This window comes from Pelobates fuscus, chromosome 10 (genome assembly GCF_036172605.1).
Source record: "Pelobates fuscus isolate aPelFus1 chromosome 10, aPelFus1.pri, whole genome shotgun sequence".
Lineage (NCBI taxonomy): Eukaryota > Metazoa > Chordata > Amphibia > Anura > Pelobatidae > Pelobates > Pelobates fuscus.
This window is the reverse complement of record NC_086326.1, coordinates 55,160,357-55,183,148: the sequence shown is the minus strand read 5'-3', so window position 1 is coordinate 55,183,148 and position 22,792 is coordinate 55,160,357. Positions and strand designations below refer to the sequence as shown.

At 36.9% G+C, this 22,792-nt stretch overlaps 1 protein-coding gene across 2 annotated transcripts in view; it reads right to left on the bottom strand.

The window, feature by feature from the left end:
- JMJD1C (jumonji domain containing 1C) overlaps nt 1-22,792 on the bottom strand; it is a 274,686-nt gene that overhangs the window by 6,182 nt on the left and 245,712 nt on the right. For both annotated transcript variants that reach the window (XM_063434155.1, XM_063434156.1), the window contains exons 14-23: nt 19,627-19,716; nt 18,640-18,767; nt 16,658-16,871; nt 15,441-15,652; nt 13,025-13,303; nt 9,201-9,369; nt 8,760-8,850; nt 6,375-6,505; nt 3,710-3,832; nt 1,660-1,799 (exon numbers count right to left, since the gene is read on the bottom strand). In XM_063434155.1, the coding sequence (XP_063290225.1) occupies nt 1,660-1,799; nt 3,710-3,832; nt 6,375-6,505; nt 8,760-8,850; nt 9,201-9,369; nt 13,025-13,303; nt 15,441-15,652; nt 16,658-16,871; nt 18,640-18,767; nt 19,627-19,716 (1,577 nt within the window). The remainder of the gene's footprint in view (nt 1-1,659; nt 1,800-3,709; nt 3,833-6,374; nt 6,506-8,759; nt 8,851-9,200; nt 9,370-13,024; nt 13,304-15,440; nt 15,653-16,657; nt 16,872-18,639; nt 18,768-19,626; nt 19,717-22,792) is intronic.

The following is a 22,792-nucleotide window of genomic DNA, read 5'->3' as shown; positions in this document are numbered from 1 at the left end:
ACTTTGAAGTTTTACGCTGTGTCCATATTCCAATTTGGAGTAGTTTAGATGGTTGGTTATTGAAACTTCCCCACAAACACATACTATTTATTAAAGAATACACCCTGGGGTAATTCAAAAGGCATATTTTGAATCGTTGGCGTGGGATCATTTTTTCTCTAGTTTGTTCTAGGTGTAGTGGTAATGAGCGTTTTTAAGTGCAATTTTTTTACTTTTCAAAACTATTTTTTAAACTTTTGTTTTGCTTATTAATTTTTTTTTAAACTTTCCTAAACTTTCTTAAAACGTTTTTTTTTACAGATTTAACATTTTTCTAAGCTTTTTTTTTTACCGTTAACCCCTAACTAGCAGTAAGCAGCACTAACCGTAAATTCCCCATAACTCCCACCCACCCCAGCTAGAAAAAAATATTTAATTATACAATATTTAAATTAGTTAATTAAATAAATTGAACCAGAGGATTAAAAAAAAAAAAAAAAAGTTAATCGTCAGGGGTTAAAAAAAATTAGATCACAGTATAATACTGTGATCTGTGTTTTGATCACTGTAGGCAGTGATCGACTGGCAGGGAAGGGGTTAATTTCTATTTGGACTGGGTAAAGGGTTTTTTTTTTTTGTTTTTTACTTAAACGTTATTAAAACTTTCTTAACTTAATTTTAAACTTTTTAAACCTTATTTTAAAACTTTTAACGTTAACCCCTAGTTAGCCTAACACCAAATCCCCCAATTCCCCACTAACTTCCACCCTCCCCAGCTAGTTAAATATATTATTTTAAAATACTTAAATTAATTAATAAAATAGATTTAACTCCTGAGGGTTAAAAAAAAAAAAAAAAAAAAAAAAAAAAAGAATTAACCCTCAGGGGTTAAAAAAAAAAAAAAAAAATCAGATCATATTAAAATGTAATCCCTGCCAATTGATCACTGTAGTCAGTGATCAATTGGCAGGGAAGGGATTCATTTTTTATTAAAATGGTAAAGGGGGGTGGGATTTTAAATAAACTTTATTTTTTTACACAGGGGGCAGGATCAGTGAAGATCAGTCTCCCTGCACTTCACAGTGAACCCGGAAGTGCAGGGAGGCGGAAGGTGAGTATACACAGCACATGTGCTCACGCTGACATGCTGTCAGAGCGGGCACATGTGCTGGGACGGCCCGATCCGGTGCTCCCGGTCTGCCTCTAATACAGAGGCAGACCGGAGCACCATTAACCCTGCGATTGCGGTGATCTGGGGTTAATTTTACCGCGTGACGGACGTCGTCGTTAAGGGTTTCCCCTGAGTGACGGACCGCGTCCGTCGTTAAGGGGTTAATTGATAAAGACCAAATCCATCCTTCATAACAAACCAGTGTTAAAAGTTTCTATATCAAAGTGGAATGTTCCATTCCAATTAATGTACTATTTGGCACTAGTTCATTCCACATCAGGATGCTATATTTAGTGTTCAGTTTGTGGTGAAGGGTAACCCCTCCAGGTTTAAACCCCCACTTCCATTTTACCAAAAAGAATCTTTCAGCAGACCTACCCATTTTTATTTAGAAAGCACCGTCAATATTCAATGACTATAATGTTATGATCCTGCTCAAACAAGATCATATTTAAGAGTCTGTAATATAGGATTTGAACAGATACAGCCTCGACTTTTATCAAATTTACCTTATGCAGAAATTCCCTTATTTTGTCGGCATCTTTCTGCTCATAAACATGCCACAAAGAACCAGGAACTTCGCTGGAATCCTTCAATCTTTTTCTTAAACATTCGTCTAAGTCTTCTTCTTCAAATTTTTTTAAAACCCCTAAAAAGGAGAGTTTGTTCATGAATAAAGTACAAGAAAGGTGAAATATGGAAGAACAATTCACAATTGGAACATGAACAAATATTTAAACAACCAACCAATGTACACGTTTATACTCATTTTTAAAGACACTAATACTGGCACTGCCAGACACCATGTCCAACGGGAGATTTAATGGATCCTTTGTAGTTAGAGGGACATTAGGAGGAATAAGGCACTCATGTTTAAATGTTTGTGAATATAGTATAAAATTGTGCTAATTGTTTCCTTCAACAGAACGGGCCTGGGGCATATCTGCTTTAGTAATGAAACTACTGGGAGTTTAAATATTCACGAAAATTGAGAACTAAATTCTTTCTGAATGGATTGAAGCTTTTCCTACGCCTTTTGTCACATTGTCTTCAGAGCTACAAATGTATTATCTGTTAAAGGGACACTATAGTCACCTGAACAACTTTAGCTTAATGAAGCAGTTTTGGTGTATAGAACATGCCCCTGCAGTATCACTGCTCAATCCTCTGCCATTTAGGAGTTAAATCCCTTTGTTTATAAACCCTAGTCACACCTCCCTGCATGTGACTTGCATAGCTTTCCATAAACACTTCCTGTAAAGAGAGCCCTATTTAGGCTTTTATTGCAAGTTCTGTTTAAATAAGATTGTCTTATCCCCTGCTATGTTAATAGCTTGCTAGACCATGCAAGAGCCTCCTGTATGTGATTAAAGTTCAATTTAGAGATTGAGATAACATTATTTAAGGTAAATGACATCTGTTTGAAAGTGAAACCAGTTTTTTTTTCATGCAGGCTCTGTCAATCATAGCCAGGGGAGGTGTGCCTAGGGCTGCATAAACAGAAACAAAGTGATTTAACTCCTAAATGACAGTGAATTGAGCAGTGAAATTGCAGGGGAATGATCTATACACTAAAACAACTTTATTTAGCTAAAGTAATTTAGGTGACTATAGTCTTCCTTTAATATAAACAATAGTTTTTTTTTTTTTTTTGCAACTTGGCTCAGTCTAGATGTTAAATTGTGTTGTACACATGTTTATTTATTTTTTTAAAAAACATGATAATAATATATAAGACGTCTTTGCAGAGATGAAACAATAGCGTGAACCAATCATAATGGGGAGTTTTTTCAGTTTCACTTGTTTTTATCCCATCTTTATTCATTCTTGTGTTTGTGGGAAGTGCATCTGTCATATATAGTGTATTGCAGAACATGTTTTTGTTATTTCCAGTAACATTTGTAAATTTTACTCAATATAGATTGCTTTATTGCATGGTGCTAGAGTGCCACCTAGTGGATTTAGAGTTTTTTTTTGTGTGCATTATTTGTACAATTATTAGTGACTATTTAACATCCATTTTCTTTCCTTTGGATATTCTGTGGTGTGGATTTTAAGATGTAATAATGATTGGTGCAAGCTATTGATTTTATCTTTGTTATGACGATCACCTTGGGGATGTGACATCCTTGGGACTGTGTTAGCTTCTATATTGCTATGATTTACCTATTTTATATACCATCTCTAAGCAGGGACTATTTTGCAAAGTTAAACACATGTAATTTTTCTCTTGTACTTAAGTGCACAAACTTTTTTTTTTTTTTTTTTTTTTTTTTATAGTACAATTTTGTGGATAACTAGAAAAAACATTTACTTTTTTTTTTTTTTATAAAAACTAGATTTCATCTTTTTGTCCTGATTTTGGGAATATCTCAAATACCTAGGATTTCACATACTGAAAGTAGTGCCTCTGTCACTCACAATGACTTATTGAATTATTTGCCGTGCTGAAGGTGACACAAGTCTGCCTGAGAGAAGGAGGTGATTGATGTAATCGGGACAGTGACAGGAACTCTATGTACTACAGAGGACATGCAATTAAAATGTTAATTTAAGTACCTGATTTAGAGGGTACACCATTTCCTTTTGCTGCACCAACATAAACAAGGATATTTACTAGATCGGATACTTCAATGTGAAGATTTGTTGTCCCGGTGTCTTGATCTTTTGTAGCAATCACTCCTGTAATATAACAAAGTCCGTTATTGGGGGGAAAAATGGATAACAGGCAAAATGTGATATCTGAAATGCATTGCTTGTTTAAGGTAAGTCTGTGATTGGACAGACACAAAGTCTGAGCTGGGGGGAAAAGGGGCGGGCTTGCAGAGGCAGCAGATGAGAACTGTCGGATGCATGTTTTTATGTTGTTATATCTACCAAAATATGTGTGTGTGTGTGTGTGGGGGGGGGAATGGGAGTTATTTTTTTTTTTTTTTTATTCATAGTGAATTTCAAAGTAAGGCCAGTTTCTAGTTTGGCAATTTGAACTTTTGTTTTAACATTTACCCCGGGGGGTGAGGGAGGGGAGAGATGATAAAACACATAGTAATAAATAAATAACCTACACATACGTTCTCAAGTGTTGCTGAAAGAGACAATTACTAACATGGGGTTGTACAGCTTGACTAATATAGAAAGTGCAAATGCAAATATTTCCCACTCACATTTGACTGCATAGAAGTGGTAACGTTGATCTTTAGATGGGCTCCTGTAGTTGGATTTTCAACATGTTCTCCATTTTATGTTGTGGAGAATTTAACTACAGGAGCCCATCTAAAGATTTCCTTTACCACTTCTATGCGGATTTACCTGAGCCAGCGGAACACCGGCTCAGTGGGAAATACTTTCTATATTAGTCAAGTTATACTACCCTCTTTTTCAGCAACACTTGAGAAGAACTTATATAGGGTATTCATTCACTCAGTCACTGTGTGAGTGTCTTTCGTCTCCCACTATATGCATTCTTTGCCTATTGTTTTCCTGGTCAGATTAGGCGACTGGTGTCACAGTGGGGTGTGGACGCACCTATTGTTTAGCACCAATTTGTATTTTTGCACTTATTGTTTGGACACTGTGATTAAACACATGCATATTTTCATTGATAGCTCTACTAAACAATGACCACTGTTTTATTCGGATTTGGGCAGTGGAGTGTCCCTTTAATGAAAAATCTGCCTAACTCACACATTGTGGGCTGCTTTTCTAGCTAGTGAGACATTTTGTGAAGCCTTTTGTTAGAGAAATGAGACAAATAGTCTGAAAAAACCCATAACTGTGTACAATAATTCCTATTGACAGATCAATAGATAGCCCGTGTTCTATATCCAAATTATGTGAGTTAAAGCTTGCTGTAACTAAAAACATCTGTACTATGCCCTCCATGTAAGATTTAACTGGTCAGACCTGTCTCCTCAATGTTTCCCATAAATCACTACTTTTACAGCCTAACCCATGGCCCCCTTCCCATCAGAAACAGAATTTTGAAAAAAAGTTAAGACTGAAAAAGCCAAAGAATTTCTAGTGGATGACGACATGTTTACAAAGTAAGCTGCAATCCGCTAAAATAAAGGAAGATCTGACTTCGATTTACTCCACTATCAGCTTAGCATCCAAGCATCAGCACAGTTCAAATAAAGAAGGTTTTGACTTCTACACTCAGGAATACGGAATGTTCCATGATCATTCTTACAGCATGGGTTGGCAATCTTTATAGTTTAATGTAAAGTTACCAGCCCATGAAAACATGTGTATGAGAGAAAGCTATATATATACACGCATTGTCTGCTTCATTACAGTCCCCTCACTACAATAGTTCAAAAAGAGCCCGCCATAACCGGTGTATGCTCTCAGCAACTCAACAGAAAGTACTTTTAGCTTTTAGCAACCAGAATTAACCACTATATGTGTTAGCAATGGTCTTTAACCCCTTAAGGACACATGACATGTGTGACATGTCATGATTCCCTTTTATTCCAGAAGTTTGGTCCTTAAGGGGTTAAAGGGGAAACGCCTTTTTTAAGAACCATTTAAAAATCACATACATCTTGTGTTAAAAGGACACACCACTACCCGAATACAAAATAAATCAAAACGATATGCCACAAATGAAACTTGCATGCATTTAATTATGCATTTTTTTCATTGGAGTGGTTTCTAACAACACATTTCAAAGCCCGCCGTTCTCTTGTCTGCTGCCTTTGCAAGCTCTCCCCTTCTAGCCCTGCCTAGACTTCCCAATACAGTGCAATGAGAAGTCTTTGCAAAGCAGGAGCTCTGGGTAACTGCTACCTCTTGAGTTTAGCTCCACTGAGATAACCAAACCAGCAAGTAACAGGACCTGTTGACTGTTTGATCAGACTACAAAGAATCCAAACCAAAAATCTCCTGAATCCAATAATGATTTTCCTCATCACAGAAGACTCCAATATTTCTTTCACAACATTATAAATACCTAATTAACAAGTGGTGCAACGTATTCTGCAGACAGGAAAATACAATTAAAATCATACAGCAATATCTTCTGTATCATCACTTAGACAATAAAAGCACCTGTCATCAGAGATGGCTAAACATCAGCTTATAGAAAGTGCAAATAATGCAAGATCACATATGTATGTCAAAGATATCACTATCCCCCATTACTTATCTGATATGGCCTCTGTAGAATGGGCTAACTAATTTGTAAATAGGGAAAATACATTTTAGTTAAAAACAAATCACTCACCATATGCACTGCACATCCTTGGTCCCAAATCTGGCCGAACAAAAAATGATGGCATATGTGATGCAAGGTTGAATTTTCCATCGGGATTGCAGTATTCAGGAACTGGGAGCAGTTTAAAGAAATCTTCATGTCTGATAACCATAAAAAAAACAAAAAGAAAATAATACTATAAATATATTACAAATCAATCTTTTTTAATTTGGGAGCACAGGGACTGAAAGGTGTATGTCAAGGGGCTAAGAGTAGATTTGTGAAGGATTCGACTACAGATTAATCATATCTCAATTATTTTACAACTATTAGTATTTAATTATGCTGAGTAATCAGAACCCGCAGGGAGTTGAACGTGCAATGTTTTATTAATAGTACAGGAGCAAAACTTTTCGCATGGGAACAGTCTTCAATTAATGCGTTGTAGGAGCAGGTGGGTAAAAGCAAGAAACGGATATGGTTGCAGACTGAAGTTGGGTTACACATTAAACAGATGTTCAGAGCCGGCATCAATCACTTAACCCCTTGAGGACACATGACATGTGTGACATGTCATGATTCCCTTTTATTCCAGAAGTTTGGTCCTTAAGGGGTTAATAGGCATCAAAACAACCTTAGCTTAGTAAAGTTGTTTTGGAGTATAGATCATTCCGCTGCAGTCTCACTGCTTAATTCTCTGCCGTTTAGATGTTAAAAATGGCAGAGAATTACATTTGTTTCTGAACATGAAGCCCTAGACTCATCCTGTAGGAAAACAACTGTTACATTTTCAATCGGATGTTAACTTACTTCAGAAGTTTGTATCTCCTGCTTTGTAAATTGAACTTTGAAAATAAACAGGAGTCTTCTCTAGGGTCTAAAAGGCTATAAACCGAGCAGGAGATACAAAATTCTAAATTAAACAGTATGTGCAATAAACAAAGTTTAAACATTAGATCTATCTATACAGGAAGTGGTTAAGAAGGCTGTGTAATTCACATGTAGGGAGGTGTGCCTTTGGCTGCATAAACAAAGTGATTTAACTCCTAAATGACAGAATTCAGCAGTAAGACTGTCAGGGCATGATCTATATATCAAAACTGCTTCATTAAGTTAAGGTTGTTTTGGTACCTTTTAACCCTTAAGGACACAACTTCTGGAATAAAAGGGAATCATGATGGAATATATCAGTCATGTGTCCTTAACGGGTTAAAGGGCTACTCCAAAGACCATAACAAGTACAGCACACGGACAGGATAATAATGCCATAACGATTACATGGCTAAATCAATACCAACTATTTAACAAATCCCCATATTTAGCAATATTTTAACGTGCTATAGCTGAAAGCCACACATTTATTTAAAAATAAAAAAATGTAAGCTGGACATACATGGTGTAATAAAGACAGAAAATACTTGGAATGCGGAATGACTGTATAAATGAGTATGTGCACACTGAATTTTGATACTATAAAGAGAACCTTAAATCTGGGCTCTGTACATTGATAAAGGGATGTGTCCTGTATAAATCCCTGCATTAAACTTTATGGTAGCACTAGTGCATCGGTATATCCACTTTGTGCCTGGGCTTTTCTCCTGTTTTTTTTTCCCTCTTTGCTACATTGTGCACTGGGTTAAGGCAAACATAGCTTTAACTCTTTGGCAGCAGTGGGTTCAATTAATGCAGTTATGTACTGCATTTAGTCCTTTTTTCCTTCTTATAAAGAGCACCAGTCATACCAAACCTTGCGTCATGTCATTTTTTTAGCTAGCAGATGTTTAGAGGAAAGCTTGTTCCAAATACTTGTTTGTACCGGATGGTATTACAAAATACCTGTGTGTCGTTCAATGTAGGATGTCACTTTCCAAAGGAAGACTATACTTTCCATAGAAAATTACATTGTTCAATCTTTGCACATTTTGTGGATGACAGTTTAGAGTTAAACTGCCAAATCCATAACATTGGGTGCACAAACATCTGACAATAAGAACAGGGACAAACTACCTTTGTTTTACAGAACAGTTATTGTATTTTTTTTTTTATACATTTTGTCTGTAGGAGGCACTGTGATATACAGATTAGATAAACGAAATTGAGAATTTGCATTTCTTGATTGGAGAATGGTTTTATAAATAAAAATATGGAAACTGGCAAGTTACTTCATTCTTCAAAACAGACCAGTATGAATGATCCATTCTAAGTATGTACTGCACTCCATTCCAATCTAAAAACAACTTTGTCCAACTTGTCAACAGCAAATTATAGGCATCGCTAACAGATGATGGTAGGGTACAGTTTTACAAGGCAAGTCTTAACTCCCAGGGAGTAATGAGTACATGGGAGCAGGCCAATCTCTATCAAGGTTGTTTTCTATTATTAAAAGAAGTAAACATTGCGGGTGGATTCTGGTACCTTGCAGGCATCATGTTCTTAAAGTCTTCCCCAGACGGCTGGTCTTTCATCTTCAACAGGATGGTCTCCCCATTTCTCAATTTTTGTCGTTCTGTAAATTGAGGTAACAGAAATCAGTTACATATTTAGTTAAACAATGAGGGCTCTATTTTATTACATTTTACACATGTACATATTTCCTAATGCCTTTTCAGGTTTGCACGTAGTGGTACTAAATTGGATTATGGTTCGAGTGTCTCTTGGCATCATACTTGTAAACTACAAAGCCATAATAACATATATTGAAAGAACACATACTTGGAGAACTTTTCCAATTCAGGTATTTTGGTCTAGAATTTGCTATTCTCTAGTCAATTCCCAGGATTCCCAGGTTCAGTGAATAATCACATATCATATCTAATCTGTACACATGTAAAACCAAGAGTAAATTAGAACTCTTACTTGAGACATCCTCAAAACCATCCCAGAAATCCTTGACATTGCCGCTTGACACAATGCCTTCTTTGCAGTTAAGTAGATCTCCTTGATGATCCCCAAACTCATGACTTATTGCCTCTGATCTCCAAAGATTGACGTTCATTCTTTTCTGTGTCCCAGATACAAGAATGGTCTGCAAAGTAACAAAACCCGAAAGTCAGCACATAATAAAAAGAAAGACATTCATCCCATTGTACAGCGCTACATAAAAAAATAAAATAAAAAATACAATAAACATTTATGTTTTGGAAATGAATTGATCTTGCTGACATTTTCACATTATGTCAAATTGTTGAATAGCGGTTTCACAAAAATTAGGACTGTCCAAGGCACTAGGAGTCCACATTGATTATATGGAATGAACTCTTCCACATTACCCACAGAGAGCCCGTTTTTTGTGTGTGTGTGAAACCAATACTAAATTGTTTGACGTACAGTGGACAGTGCCCAGAGCTTTTAGGCAAAATAACCACGACCCTGAAGTGGAGCGGCTATGTTCATTAGTGTGTCTCTATCAACAACATATTTTAACCCTTTGCCATTACTAGATTTGTTGCCTGAAAAATAGTCTAAAATATGCCATGGCTGCTTACATATAACACTTAAACATAACAACTTTTCTATGTTTATGCTAAAGGTCAACACAATGTCAATACATCCCGAGTAGATTGTAAAAATTAACACTTTATTTCTATTAAATCTAATATTTAGTCTACAAATTATAAGTTTAATCCATAATGTGCCTTTCGATCCTTTTACTGCATATAACATATTTTTGCATAGAGAGACAGTGAGTGTGTGAGTGTGATAACTATATAGTGCACACTCCATACAGAAGTAGCCAAGTGAACTGTGGTAAATAATGTTTGTTAAGCCCATGGATCTCTATTAAGAAAAGTAAATAAAATTCTTTAATTTCAGAATATTCATATTATTTAAATTCTCACAAGCAAAATGCAAGGGTAGTATGACAAATGCATCTTTATAACCCACATTAAATCATGTGCCTTACTGGAATATCCATGCTGAATATGGCGAATACAAGTGCACTTACATAATATCAGGCGCTATCATCAGTGAGTAAGAGGTAGTACAAGTGCAATGACAATTGCAAATGCCAAAAATATTATTTTATGCAAATTGGTTATTGCCTACACGAAGAGCAGATTACTTAATAATTAAGACGCCTTCTGAAACGAAAGATGACTAATAGTTTTCGATGATATATTCTCCGATTGAATCACCAGTACACTTCAGAAGTGTTCTTGTTTTTTTTTTTTATAAATTGATCATGTGATAGTCAGGTTGAAGATATATTAATACTGGAAAAGAAATTCTATGTTACGGGAAAGGAAGAGCAATTAATCAGACTGAGAATTTGTTTTCCAGTGGCTTTGCTAAATCCTAACAGAAAATAAACTTTGGCTACTAGGCAAGTAGAACTTTAGGGATGTTCCACTTCTGAGCTACAAGAAAATAACACATAAATATTTTTGTTAGTTTAGTTCTCAAATTCTACAAATATTCCATCAACTGCATAAACCCCCATTCCCAACGCTAGAGTATTACGTGAAGATAAATACAAACATGTACTCCCAATACCAGAGTCCTACCGCTCCCTGCCCACTTGGCACTCCTTCGTTGGCTGAGATCATCACTACTGATGATCTCACCCAATCCATTACATACCCATAGGAGGGGGTGAGTGTGCAAGCGCAGCAATCGTTGTGCCAATCAGAATCAAGATGCACTGACTCAATGTATCTCTATGAAGTGCCTCTCTAGTGCCTGTTTGAGTGCAAACCACTACAGGTGGGTTGTATGTAGTAGTGCTGGTGCCGAGACAATCTCAAACTCCACCCCTCTTTCATGATATAAATCAAGCAGATTTGTAATTCTTTTGTTCTACCTTTTTAATATTTGTACAATTACCCATGGTACTGCCAATGAATAATCAGAGTCTGAAAGCTAACAAATGTACTCCTTTAGGACAGCTATTTAAGCCCTGTATTGAAATAAAACAAATATGCTGAAATTCTATTTACTTTTCTAAATCAAGATCCCTTGGCTTATTAACGGACATATTTACCACAGTTTATTTGGTTACTCCTGTATGACACACACAGTATGATAAAGATATAAACCATAGTAAAGGCACATATTTTTATTTAATGAAATCCGCCAATAAAATAAAAAATAGGAGCTATAAATGATTGGTATGAGCACTAGCCTTTGAGATAAGTCCTTGATAAGTTTTACTGCTGTGAAGTGTACATGCATTGGGCACATTGAAGGCCTGCCTAAGATTTTGTAACTTTTGACAATACCATATGGGATCTTGGCATAAGCTCCTGCATATCTGTTATAAAAATGCAATACTTCTGTGAGCCAAAAAATATTAGAATAATATAATCGTTCCATATTCGTACAAGAACGGAAAGTAAGAATCTGATTTGCCTTTTCTAACAAAGTCAATCTCTGCAAATCGCATGGACAATTTAGCGACCTGGAAAATTAACAAAAAACACATAACTATTAACTAAACAATTCCCAAATTACTTAACTTGTCTTTCAGATCAGCTCTTCTAGACTGCTTCTGCCAGGCTTCAATAGAGTGGTATCCTGACACAGCTGATACAGACTGCATGGTTTATACACAGAATCAACCGAAAAAAGCAGGAGGGCCAAGCATGGCTGCGGAACAACAGCCAGTTACTGATCCCTGGACAAGTTACAGCAAATAGTGCAGATGAGGTGGCACTCTTTTGCATGGAAAAGGTGTAGTGAAATCTGAAGTCTTATTTAAATATCCATTCCATCATGAAAATAGTGATATATATATAATCTTGTTCTTCAGTTTTGCATGAATAGGCAGAGATTCTGAATTACAGTTTCTCTCTTTAATTGCAATTTTTAAACAATAGTGGTAAATCACTCCCTCGTGTATCTTTTAAGATGTCTTACTCAGCACAACTTGATTTATGGTGGGCGAAACCATGTCACTTTCATGTTGTAGCCTTAATCAAATCTTGTATTGATCCATCAGAGATGGAGATTTGAATGATCAGCCTACTAAAAATACAGTCTTTAAAAATAACTCAATAAGCCAGTCCAATTGCTGTTGCAATCGCCAATTGTACTCCTAACATTCAGACTTAAAGGGATACTCTAAATACTACAGCTTAACTTGGTGTAGTGGGTATGTAGCTAATAGTCTCTGGTGACCATTTTCCAGATTTTGTTTTGTCTAAGTGGTACAGCACAGATAGGGTAAAAGCACTAGGTATCCCCAGACTAGGAGATCAAAGAATAAGTCAACGCTTAGGGGTCGAATTGTTGCAAAACTCCTTAACCCCTAAAGGCAAGATGACACCCAACACTGCTGCCACCATAACTTAATTGAGCTTATGTTATGAGCGTACAGCAGTGGATAATCAGAGTCACATTTCAGTAGAATAGCTGGTGGTAGTGAAAAGTACCAAATCAGCCATTGACTATAGTGTAATTAAGCACACTTAATACAGAAACAGCCCAACCGTGCCCTTCTCTAAATATCTCATTTGTGAACACAGGCTCCGTAACATCATGCTTTCAGAATGTTTTTACTAACTTCTAAAGCTTCGGGGCTCTATTCGGCAGGTCACCTGGTCATTTAAATGCCATAATATTATGATAAGATGGGGTTCCTTTTTATAGTAAGAAAAGACAAAACAGTAAAAGTGAAATCACAATAAAGCAAAGTCAATCATTTCCCGTGTTAGAATAGTCAGAGATACATGGCTACTAACCTTTCCCTGTTTCCAGTATTCTCTGAAGAGCTTCCAGTTACTGCTGTGTTTGTGATCTTTTAACCATAGAATGTGCCGATCGCAGATCCAAGAATGGGGAATATCATTGTACATTCTGACACACTCCTCCAAAAATGGCTTGCGGCTCTCTGTAATTTCCTCTTTTGGCTCGGATTTTACATTTGGTTTGGGCGGCCTTGCTGCGGGAATCTTATTTTCAACCACGGAGGCGATTATGTCATCCAAGATGTTTGGCATGGATCGGCCACCTTTACAGTTCTGTTTGGATTAATATTTGCCAGAAGTCAGGAACAGACTAGTCAAAAACAGCCCTGACATCACATAGTACACCATATTAAAATCATTTTACTGTGATATCCGAATGTTTTAATATCCATTTTTTTTTCGTGTTACCAGTGACTGTCCCTCAACCTCACTGAACACAAAAAACAAACTAGCAGAACTAAAGTTTTAGGGAATATTTCCTACAAAGTCACCATTTTATGGAGTAATGATTAGTCCTTGAGTTAAAAATTAAATTTTCTCCAGAGCTAAGCAGTTGCACATACATTCACGTGACCCGATTTGAAGAACAGAGCTGAGATTAATAATTTTTTTTGATGCATAGGGGATCATGTATTAAACCCTCCCATACAGACTAGGGAAGAATACGCAGGATCTATTGAGACCTGAGCCTTTTCAATTCAGTTCTTACTAGTCTAGGAGTACAAAGGACATTTTAATCAACGATGACTTACCTTTGATACTTTAGAGATCTTTGGTGACAAACAAAGCTTTGGGATGAGTGATATAGGTATATTTATTGCTAGCTATATATGATAATGATTTGAAGGCAGCTATCTCAGAATGAGTCTAGTCCATTAACTGTGTGTGTATATAAATATGAACCACGGCTGATACAGGACTTCTCTGTGATAACATCATATTGATATTTCACTCATTTAGTGACAGCTGTACTACATACAATTACTGACGATAAATGAGGACATGCCATGCTGGCACAGGATCTTTGGGGCCAGATTCTCATAAAATTAAGGAATGACACTGGACCTTAATTTATAGACCGGTATTTTTTATAGGTTAGAAGGCAATAAATAACCACCACGCTCTCTTATTTGTGTAATCAATAGTACACAATATCATCCCTTCAAGTAAACCGGAGACATACTGGACATGTGCATCTGGAACAGTGGGCATTCTGGGAGGAGAGGTTGATGCAGGACACACTTTGACTAGGCAGTACACGAGCAAGGAAATTAGGACATTGCAGGAGAGGGAGGGGGGTGATTTGAACAAGTCCCCACTGAGATTCAGTTAGCCATACCCAGACTAACATACTACAAGAGGAATTGCTGATATGCATGAAAGGCCCTGTTAAAACATGCTGGAAAAATACATCCTGCGATGATGTTTTTCAAATGGATTGCCAATGTTTTCCTAGTGAGTAATAAAGGAACCTTTCATAGATCATAATAACCTGCCAGTTACATATCTACACCCGGAATTTACCGTGACAGCACTCACACAATATAATGGGGGCTCACAAAAATAAAGTATATATATATATATATATATATATATATATATATATATATATCTAACTCAGTCATGCTAACGTTACACAAGCCAATAATTAGTGTGAGTACATTGGCTTGGAAATATTTTGCAGATACACTGCAGTTTAACTTGTCTGTGCCAATGAAAAAGTTAATTTTGCACTTCTATGTCATTCAATGGGAACTTTGTTTGGCATTCTGTTCCAAGGGCTTGGTTATCTTTGGCAAGTGACTGGGGTCTGAGAATAGTTTTGCCAAGTGTTATTGCTCTGCCGTGTAGCGGATTTTTTCCTAACCCAAATGTCTAAAACTCTGAAACTGTATATGCAGTTGAAAAGGCTCATAACGTCAGTTGGGTTTATTGACTTCAGTTTGTTAGACTGAACTGAGAAATTAAGTGATGGTGGGGGTTCAGCCGACTGTCAGATTGAAGATGAAGCAAATGTGAGCGAGGATCTACTGCCTACAAGCTTAACAAGGTATTTTAAAACGATAGGTGTGATAAATGTTAGACAATGGAGGAGTATATATGACTGCAAGGCTTGCGCATGGCACGTATAAAGAGATATGAATGTTTTACATGAGAACAAATATAGGCCTGATTTAATCCTTTTATATAGAATGGAGATAAGGAAAGGGATACATTATCTAAATTGTACTGCAATACTCTTTGTTAAAAAAAACAAACAAAAAAAACCCAAACAAATCTTTTAGAATAGGATTACTTTTTTTTTCCGGCAGCAAACATTTAATATTTATGAGCAGATAATTATATCGAAAATGTACTATTTTAACCGGAAACATTTTCATTTATGTCCAACAACAGGCCAAATACTTACTGGCATTCCTGCCGAATAAACAGGAGCAAAAGCAATGCCAGCATCTGTTGAGCCCAGGCGCAGTTTACCAGCGGTGGTGGTTAGCAAGTCCCGTAAGGTTGAGCCCTGTTCATTCTGAGATGGAGGGGGTGATGATTTACAATTTGCAATTTCTGAAATGACTTGCTCTCTCTCTTCCTTGATATGTTTTCCAACTGGGCAATCCTTGTTCTCTACAATGGAAGAAAAAGAATTTAGTGCAGTCGTATGAAAGCATTGTCTGTTATGAGACAAGTTCAGTTTAATATATAGATCTAGCATGTGCAATGGTGGTGTTCTGCATAGCGTTCTATATTACAAAACCATAATATCTTATAATTAGGATAATTGGGTAAATCTGAAACTTAACTTTTTTTAGATATTAAAAGGAAACTTAAAGCAATATATCAACTACAGCTCACTGTAGTGGTTATGTCTAAATTGCATTGCCACTGCCCTGTGGTTTAAAATGAATATTGTAACTTTTCACAGAGTCCACGGAATGCATCAATCACTGCCAGCTTCTGCATGATCTGCAGCAATTTCAGCCAATCTGACTGGCACTGCTGGGTAGAATGTTCGTATTAACTCAGAATTCTCCGGTAATCAATGTCATCGGGAATGGACATAACTGCAGAAGTCTTAATTCCACATTATCAATGCAGCTGAGATGGGGGTGCCTAGATGCTGAGAAGAGCTCAGGTTTATGTCAACCTGTTCTTTAACGGTTTTATAATCTAAAGAATATTATAAATAATGTTTTATATTAAATCAGGAGATAACGCCAAGCCACTCTGGGCAACTCAACCACTATTGCAGGAGTAGGCAACCATCAGGGCTAAAGAGGTTTGTGGACTACATCTCCCATGATGCTTTGCCAGCATTAGAACTGTAAGAGCATCGTGTGAGATGTATTCCAAAACACCTGGAGTGTGGAAGGTTGCCTACCCCTGCATTACAGCAATGCAGTGGTTATGCTTCACAGAGCACCCTTTTAATAACCAATCATTACTGCCAGGTTTGCATATTGTCTTTTTATTACTATCTGCTGTTCCAATCCTAATGCCTAATGTATTTAAAGCATAACTATAATAAAAAAAAAAAAAAAAAAGCTGGGTTGATGCATTCTATCTACAATCCAGCATAACTGATACAATAGGTATTGTTACAGTTGAAAAGGTCCCATGTTAACCCAATACCTTTCTTTTCTTCCCTGGATTTCTGTTCGGCTAGGTCTGCCAGCCAGTGCAGTGATGACTGGGATTCTGATGATGTCAGTTTGCTGTCCGTGCTAGTATCACTCCCTGGGCTCGCATTTCCATTTGTTTCAGGCTTTTGAGATGGGCTCTGCTGCTGGGACTCAGGCAAACACAGCGATATCTTATTACTGTGGTTCAGGACATTCTGTAAGACCTGGAGTATTGAAAGACATAAAAAATATATATGATTAAACACATACTACTTGCACAGCAGTTTCTAGTAAACCAGAAATGGCCTTAATGTTTCACCAGAAATTCCCAGTAGATCCCACGGTGTACACTGAAAGTTTTAAAGGGAACCTATAGTCCCGATAATAAAATTGTGATTTCGGGGCTATAGTTCCCTCTGTCTGCCTGCAGCAATAAAAAAAAATTAAAGTTAAATAATGATTACTCCTCTCCTTTTCAGCCACGGGACTCCTCCAATCTATCGTTTTCATAAAGAAACAATGGATTGGAACAAGGCATGTGAAGCCAAAGCTGCGCTCCTCCAATCAAATATTGCTATGAGCTGCATTTATTTCCCAGACCACGTTTTACTCTGCCTTGAGGAGGAAGCACGTCCTTCAACTAATAATAGTGTAAGAAGACAGCCAATAGCAGTGGATTTAACCTTGGATTTTTCTATAAAAAAAACCCAAAAACTATATTTTACATTAACATTAAAATGACAGGACGATTGCATCCAGACCACTTCATGGAGCAAGAGAGTCCTTGGATGTCTATAGTGTTCCTTTAAGCAACATTTATCAAGCCCATAGTATACCATTCTTAAAACACATTTTCCATAAACTTTGATTATCTGATCACCATAGATCCTAACTTAATGTTGCAGGAAAATCTATCAATTTATCTATTTGGCTTCTGAAAAGTTGGTCATAGAGAAGTGAACAGTGCCCGGCTCCCAAGAAAAGCACTGGTTTATATCAAACCATTAGTAAACCATTTAATATTAAATGTGGGGGACAGCATCAGGGCTCACTAGGCAAGCTGCGGTGGTGATACTGATAGAGAAAACTTTAATAAAAGTTACAAAAAATACAATACGTTTGTAGGTTAATGTCATTCCAAGATATTATTTGCATCTTTTATATGTGTTAAAAAAAATGCAATATGTTTTAAGTGACACGTCACATTAAAGTGTTTCAGAGCATGACCCGGAAATTCTTATCCGCATGTTAAATAAAAGACTGTGCTTGCTGGAACGCAGGGTTTGATGTGGTTACTCAAAAAAACAGCTCTGAAACCCCACAATAATTTGAGCTATTTAAACAAGCACAGTCTTGAGTTCATGCAGACAAAAAATACATTGGAAACCCACCAAAAAAACAGCTAAGTCGATATAATTGCACTGACCTTACAACTCACATTTCAAAAATCATTATATGGAAAATATAACTTCAAATAGTTAGACAATCTTTCCATACGTAGACAACAACAAAGGGGAAAAAAGCAAAAACATAAAATATTTTACAAATACCAGAAATCTAAATGTTAATCTATTTGAGTGTGTGTGTTTTTTTTTTTTTTTAACATTAGGCCTATTTTATTATTGGTATTTATATAGTGCCAGCTATACAATAAAAGGGGAATAAAAGGGAAATTTACCATATGAGACAATAACAAAATGTAACAGGAACAATAGGTAGTTGAGGACCCTGCTCAAACAAGCTTATATTACAGCAGATATGATTTAAGCCATTACAATAAAGTCTTGGAAAGCAAGATGTTGTCTCTGCTGCCACCTCTATACTGAGGTCCAGATTGCTGGATAGGACTTGCCATCACAAACATCCTTTGTTTTAATACAAAGGCTTGTGGACAAAGCTGCAAGCAAATTAGATGAGTGAAGCACTGCTTGGTTTAGCACTTGTTCCTTATTTTTTTAGTTTTTCTCACCCACACAAAGGAAATATGCTCACCTGGGAAACGCCATTCATCGCCGGGAGCTTGCCAGCCTGTGAGTTTTGCCTGATGGCACAATGGCAGTGAGATTTAATACCGAATTGGTCTCTAAGAAGATGCATTGCCTCAAGGAGATCTGTCAGAGCTGCAATAGAATCGTAGTTAAGGTCAGGTTTGTCAATAAAAAAAAAAAAAAATTGGCAAAGTGTATTACACAAGCAGAAAATGATGCTGCAAGAATTCCATGACTTTTTATTATTCAGAGCAAATTAACATGATCACTAATTAATGATTTTACATAGACAATTTAAAAAATGGCAAGCAGACACTTCAGAGGCCGACTTACAAAGCATGTGGCTGGCTCAAGAGATACTGGCTGATTTATTTGGTGAGCGATAATCTGGAATATTCACTAAAGTGTGTGATATTAAAATGCCACCATCTCTAGATGGACTTTTTTTTTAGAATGTCCCATTAACCTATTTCAGTCTTTAGACTGCCAACAAATAATGGGAGCCACTTCATAGTAAGCGGAAGACGCCTGACGAGTTTACATACGCTGCGATAAATAGGGCAAGTTAAACAGTTCCTGCAAGCGTAAAAGGCTTGTGTCTGCCATTTACAAAGGGAGATCACAGATTGCTGGACTCCAGAGAATTTCACTACTAAGACTGGCAACATAGTTGATGAGCAAGCTGTCCCCCCATCCCAATTCTGCATAAGCCCCCAATATTTTTTTTTTTTTTGCTAGTGTTAGAGTGTTTCTTTAAAGGGTTACTCTAAACATCATGACGACCGCGTGCTGCCAGAGGTGTAACCCGGCTAAGTTTTGCCTTATTTATTCTTTTAGGGAGGGGGGGGTGATTTGATTGAGTAACCTCGAGATCCTTTTATGTTTAGTTTAGTTAAATAAATAAATCACAAAACAATCATCACCTTCTGCAATACTTTACTGATAAAAAAGTGAAAGAGTATTTTCTAAATACATTAGAAAAGCGGTTTACCAGAACTTGGGATAATCTGCGTGGGCATAAGGTGTTTGTAATCGTGAGGTTGTCCTTTGACACATTTCATCCAAGTGTATAATTCTTTCTCTGTAAGTAAAACGAGAAAAGTGTGTTTTAGTTTTTTTTTTTTTTAAGCATGTGACAACATGCAAACAATAATACATTTTATAGGCAGATTTGTAAAGCAGAAAAGATTAAAGTCCAACAACAATACAGTGCACTTTGAATTTGCATGAAAATATAAACAGAAAAAAATAAATGGCCTGAACTCCCAATTCCCACTGAAATCGCGACCTAGCCTTATATGGAGATTAATATCTGAGCAGGGAAAGCAGTGAGGCTCCTTTGCATATGGAATGCATTGGTGCCTGCAAATCTGTTAGCACAGCATATGGACTGGTTTTATAGTCAGCAAACATACATCCTAATCACTCAACCTTTACAAACACTGAATTCTAAACAACCCCAACCCCCTTACTACATAGTCATATGTGCCTCAAAATAAATACATTGAGAATGTGGGAATTTGGGAGAGAAGCAAAACAATGATATTCAAGTTAAATTGTAAAAAAAAAAAAAAACAACTTTTAATGCAGGTCACCATTGAAGTATATGCATTGAATTCAAAGCATTATTAAATGGAATATTCCTCAGACAGTTACTGCAATGGATTTTATATGGATTGATACAAGCTGAATTTTGAATAAAATAACAGCCAGATGGACAGGCAAGTCAAAGATACAGGAATAAAAAAAACTTAAATCCAAGTCTTCAAGTGCTTTATTATGAAGGATTTTTAAAAGAAAGGGGGATAAATATTCCTTTAACAAAATAATTAAATGTATAACTGTAAAAGACAATAGCACTTCAGTGACAGCTGCTGGCTGTGATAGGCTGCTGTGTAAGTACAATGAATCAGTGATCACAAGCAATCCATCTTGGCCATGCAAGTTGCACATGACTTCTAAACAAGCAGTGTTCCGTATTAACTACTCTTATGGACGCCGGTGGTGCAATCGCCATGGAAACCAATGGAATGTTCTTGCCAGTCATTTCATTTTTAGAACTCTGCCCTGGATTTTTTTCTTCATACATAATCCCTCAATGTGAAAGTCCTAAATGTAATAGCTATTCGTAAACCACTTTTAAACAGAGAGGTATTTTAGAGCTTACAATCAAGTAAGTGAAACCTGCACATGAAATAGACCTGTACTGTCCTCCTTTCAGCATGCTAATTAACAGGAAGTTACACTGCGCACACATGTAAATAGGCAACACGAAAAAGAGACCATGAAGATCTATTTCATGTACACTCTTATGTTTGCTGGCTTTCTCCCAGGTTTAGCTGGCATCTGGCAAATAAGGACACCATATGCTCCCAAAGTCACAGCAATTTTGACAGGTAATTTAGCAACCTTCAAACTGGTTTTAAAACAATTAAATGTAAGGCAAGGTACTCCACACAGTTTTCTAAATGGAAGACGGGAAAATAAGTGATTCTATTTACATATTAGATCTATGTATTTGTTACAACTTGCTATTTCAATAAATCACATTTTTATTTCAGAATATAATGATTTGCTGTAAAACATGAACATCAATGCATTTAACATAAACAATATAATCTACAGCTGAAACAGTGAATGTTAAACAATGTACAGCTGAAACAGTTAATGCAACAAACAATGATGTTGTCAGGATCGGGACAGGGATCCAACACGCAGAGTACAAAGAGTGGAAAGGTACGTATACCGGGCCTTAGAATGGCCGGACTAACGTACCGAGAGTAATAGAGAATAGTCAGAGACAAGCCGAGGTCGAGGGAACGGGAAGACAGATAAGCGAGAGACAAGCCGGGTCAAGGGAGAACAGAGAAGCAGGGTAGTACAACAAGCCGAGTCAAAACCAAATAGAGTAAACTAGAATACCAGAGCACTGAGTGACTAGACAAGCTAGAACCACGACAGGGCAATGAGCTGAAGAGAGAAGTAAGCTTAAATACCCTGGCTCTGGATGGTAATCACGCCTCTGACAAGTACCGATTGGATATCGGACACTTGAGTGACAGGTAGCTCGTGATAGCGTCATGACGTCACGTATTGAGCGTCCCGCTAGAAAAGGAGGTGGATTCCTCGCGGCCGGTGTTTAAGTGACTGGATGAACCGCGAGGAACGAAGGAAACAGCTCGCCTGGACGGGCAAACCACCAAATCTCTACCTCCCTTAGAGGTAGAGGCCTCAGGTACCCTGACAGATGTACAGCTGACACAGATAATATAACAAGCAATGTGCAGCTGACAGAATGTAACAATGTGCAGCTGACACAGAATGTAGCAAACAATGAACAGCTGAAACAGAATGCAACAAACAATGTGCAGCTGACAGAATGTAACAATGTGCAGCTGACACAGAATGCAACAAACAATGTGCAGCTGACACAGATTGTAACAAACAACGCACAGCTGAAACAGTAAATGTTACAAAACGCACAGCTGAAACAGAGTGTCACAATGTACAGCTGAAACAGAATGTAACAAACAATGTACAGCTGAAACAGAATGTAACAAACAATGTACAGCTGAAAGAGAATGTGTACAGCTGAAACAGAATGTAACAATGTACAGCAAAAGCAAGAAACAATATACAGCTAAAAGAGAGACTGTAACAATGTACAGCCGAAACCGTGAATGCAACAATGTACAGTTGAAACAGAGAATGTAACAATGTACAGCTGAAACAGAATGCAACAAACAATGTACAGCTGAAACAATGTAAATGTACAACTGAAACAGAATGCAAATGTACAACTGAAACAGAATATAACAAACAATGTACAGCTGAAACAGTGAATGCAAGAAACAATGTACAGCTGAAAGAGAGAATGTAACAATGTACAGTTGAAAGAGAGAATGTAACAATGTACAGTTGAGAGAATGTAACAATGTACAGTTGAAAGAGAGAATGTAACAATGTACAGTTGAAACAGGGACTGTTAACAAAAAATGTAAAGCTGAAACTATGAACAGATAAAACCTAGAATGTGCTCCCAGTAGGCTGCTAGGCTCAAAAAGGGGAAGTTATGAAACTCCTTGTTATAATCAGAGGAGAGCACTCGAGCACAGAAATAGCTCTATAACATACACAAAGATCACGCTGCAGACTGC